The sequence below is a fragment of the Helobdella robusta genome (assembly GCF_000326865.2).
Source record: "Helobdella robusta unplaced genomic scaffold HELROscaffold_20, whole genome shotgun sequence".
In the NCBI taxonomy this organism is placed as follows: Eukaryota; Metazoa; Annelida; class Clitellata; order Rhynchobdellida; family Glossiphoniidae; genus Helobdella; species Helobdella robusta.
In genome coordinates this window covers 1,827,359-1,830,890 of record NW_008704084.1, presented here as the reverse complement: position 1 = coordinate 1,830,890, position 3,532 = coordinate 1,827,359, and the positions used below count along the sequence as shown (strand labels likewise).

At 35.0% G+C, this 3,532-nt stretch overlaps 1 protein-coding gene across 1 annotated transcript in view; it reads left to right on the top strand.

Moving 5' to 3' along the window:
- The window catches only part of HELRODRAFT_171319 (hypothetical protein), a gene marked incomplete at both ends in the record, with an annotated part of 4,121 nt that extends 1,115 nt beyond the window's left edge, over positions 1–3,006 (top strand). Inside the window, 3 exons of the mRNA XM_009018046.1 lie at positions 1,184–1,341; positions 1,762–1,865; positions 2,969–3,006. Coding sequence (XP_009016294.1) covers positions 1,184–1,341; positions 1,762–1,865; positions 2,969–3,006 — 300 coding nt within the window. The remainder of the gene's footprint in view (positions 1–1,183; positions 1,342–1,761; positions 1,866–2,968) is intronic.
- Between the last annotated feature and the right edge of the window lie 526 nt (positions 3,007–3,532).

Genomic DNA, 3,532 nt, shown 5'->3' with positions numbered 1-3,532 from the left:
ATCATCATTACATCAATACCATTACATCATAATTACATCATCATTACATAAATCTTATCATTGCGATTTGACGTCACAACAGAAGCTGCCCAGCCCACGTCAAGAACATTTTCATCATTCATTTTAGAATGAACATCACAATCACCATTATCACCATTATCATCAACATCACCATCGTCATCATCATCGTCATCATCATCATCGTCGTCATCATTGCTACCATCATCATCGTCATCATCATCAGCAGCATCATCATCATCAGCATCATCACCATCACCATCATCGTCATCTTCATCATTACCACCATTATCATCGCCATCATCACCATCGTCATGAACATCACCATCATTATCATCATCGCCACTGACGACGGTAACAATGACGTCATGAATATTAGATTTCAGGAAATGATCCGACGGAGATAATTATGCTTTCATATAAACACAGCAACAAAATTATACACATTTATTTGAAAACTAAAAACGCCACAATTACCACAATCATCATATTCATCACCATCATCATCATCGCCTTTCCTAATACCATCATCATCATCACCATCATCATATTAATATTATTACCATAACCCTCATCATATTAATATCATCATCATTACCACCATCGACGTAATTGTTATCTTCAATATCAGAATTTTTGTTCTCATCATCATCATCATCATCATCATAATTATCATCATCATCATCATCCCCATAATCCTTGCCAACATCATCCTCATTATCATCATCATCATCATCATCATCATCATCATCATCATCATAATTATCATCGTCATCATCATCCCCATAATCCTTGCCAACATCATCCTCATTATCATCAACTTCGCTATGATCATCATCACCATCATCATCATCATTATCATCACCATTCGATTAAATATTGTTACAGTGATAACAGTGACGAGCGATTTCGACTCGTTACGAAATGGCGATTCGCGACAATGATGTGCGTGTGTGTGTGGGTGTGCGTGCGTGTGTGTGTGTGTGTGTGCGTGTTGGTTTTGTGCTAATGAGGCTTTCATTGATTGCGGGCGTTTATGTTGTTGTTGTTGTTGTTGTTTGGTGGTTGTGTGTCTGTTCACGGACGTCTCGGCAAGACAGGTACGGCTCACTGCACAACATCACACGGCACACGTTTGGCTGGCAAACTAATCGATTCTGAAAAGGCTGAAAATAATGATGTTTCATTTCGTGTCTACTCGTTAAAAATCCTGATTTGTGTCAAAAATGGGAACGAGTTAATTAGCCAAAAAATATCTACATCAAGCAAAGTGTCAAGGAAAAGTTCTTCGCATTTCGATGAATCCGGCGGTTTGAACAAAAAGTACGTAAAATACGAACTAGGTAAGATTCCTGGCAGCAATTGTTTCAAAATTATTACAGAACCAAAGAGCAATCTGGAAAACCTAACACTCTCCTTTCCAAACAAATCTGAAACAAACATCTCGTTCGCGCATATTTTTGTAAAGAGCCAAAAACTTGGAATGAAATCGTGAACCGTGGCTTCGATGTCGAATTTAATTCATTACCTAATTTTAAAATAAAACTGAAGGAGTATTATTTTGACAACGGACTATTTTTACTTATTACAAATTTTTATGGTCAGCCTGCCTTCTTAGAATTATTTCGTAATTTGATAAGCAAATAAAATTTCGTTAGTTTGTTTTTTGTTCGTTCGTTTGTTTTTTGTTCGTTCGTTCGTTCGTTCGTTCGTAAGTAACACAACTTCAACTTGATTCCCCAGCAATACGAACAGTCTGATGTGCTGGAAGGTTGGTGCACCGGAGAGAGATGACGAGAGGAGGAGAGGGGGTCGTGATTCAGTTGCTTCTCTTATTTTATCACCAAGTTAGAAACAATTCACTAATAATTTGCTGTTTGCTCAATTGATCGTTTAAAGAAGAAATTATTTAAAAAATAACAAGCGACTAATTTTTAACTGTATTGTTTGTTTTAGGCTGCTGAATTTCTATTCCTGTTTGTTTGATTATTTTTTAAAAAATGAAATTAGTTTTCTTCTAATCGACTGACTGTGTGACTTCATTCGTTCTGACGGATGACTTGCAATGTCTTCTTGTCTGTTTAAAAAATGTTTGCGATCCTTGCTTATAAAATCGGGCGCTTTTGTTAGCAGATATTATGGATTAGCAAAAATATTGGATTGAAGGATATAAATCCACCGTTTCAAATTTCAATAAATTATGAATGCGATGTTTATAAAAAAAATATATAATATGTGTGTGTATGTGCGAATGTGTGTGTGTGTGTGTGTGTGTGTGAATATACATCGAATATTTTTAGATCTTCTGTTGTTTATGTAGAAATGAAATGATTATTTGTCGTGTATCTCTAGATAACTTTAACGTGCGATCTTGAAATTAATTATATTTTGACTGATATTTTAATTAGTATTGAGGGGGTTTGTCCGTAATCTGATGTGATGGAATGTGATGTGACGTCATATTTTGTCACTGGCCACAAACCAGTCACAATGACCAACGCTGCAACTGCCAAATTCCATCCATCCACATTTGCGACAGTATTAATAATTAATTCTGATGGACGCACTGAGTAGAACTTTTTTACATGTCTCAAAATTTTGTGATGCATTTTTGATAGCAATGTTGATGTTTGTTTGTTCGTTCGTTCATTTGTTCGTTTGTTCATTCGTTCGTTCGTCTGCTGTCTGTTTGTTTGATTTGATATTCTAAATTGCGCCCTGTAAGAACGTTTAAATATTTTTAATTGAATTAAGTAGCACTAAGCGTCATTAATCCGGCTTCAAAAGATTTTTATAAATTGAATTAGTTTAATTAACTAATTTAAATGTGTGTATTAATTAATTTAAATGTGTAAATAAATTAATTCAATTGTGTGAATTAACTTAAATTTGTGAATTATGCGTGTGGTATGGTGCAAAAATTAAGAACGTCCAAAAAAACGATCGCCAGCCATGGCAGAAGATTGCGAGTTGGCAGACGTTTCTTGATGAAGAAGTCAGATGGTGGAATGAGTAATGGATGGAGAAGATGGATGGATGGATTGATTGATGGATGAGTTGATTGATGGATGAGTGGATGAGTTGATTGACGGATGGGTGAGTGAATTGATTGATGGATGCATCCAACCCGATGGATGGATAGATGGATTAATTGATGAATTGGTGGATGGAACGCATAATAAAAATAATTGCTTTTTGTTTATAATAAATTTTAAGTCATTGAAAAGTTTGGAGTTAATTTAAAATTAATTAAACAGTGTAAAAGCATGCTCAATCAACTTATTGAGCAATCAAAGTACATTGTTACAATTCAATAAATATTATAACCCACATGTTAATAAAGTTGCGCTGCTTAAAAGTCTTCAGAAAAGGTACGAAAAGAAAGCAAATATTTGATGTGAACACAAAACACTGCTCAGATTTCAGTGGCGAATAAATAATAAGAAAAACAGTTTTCATTCGCAATCACACACACACACACCTGCATTCGCGCACACAGTTACTTCAGTTATTT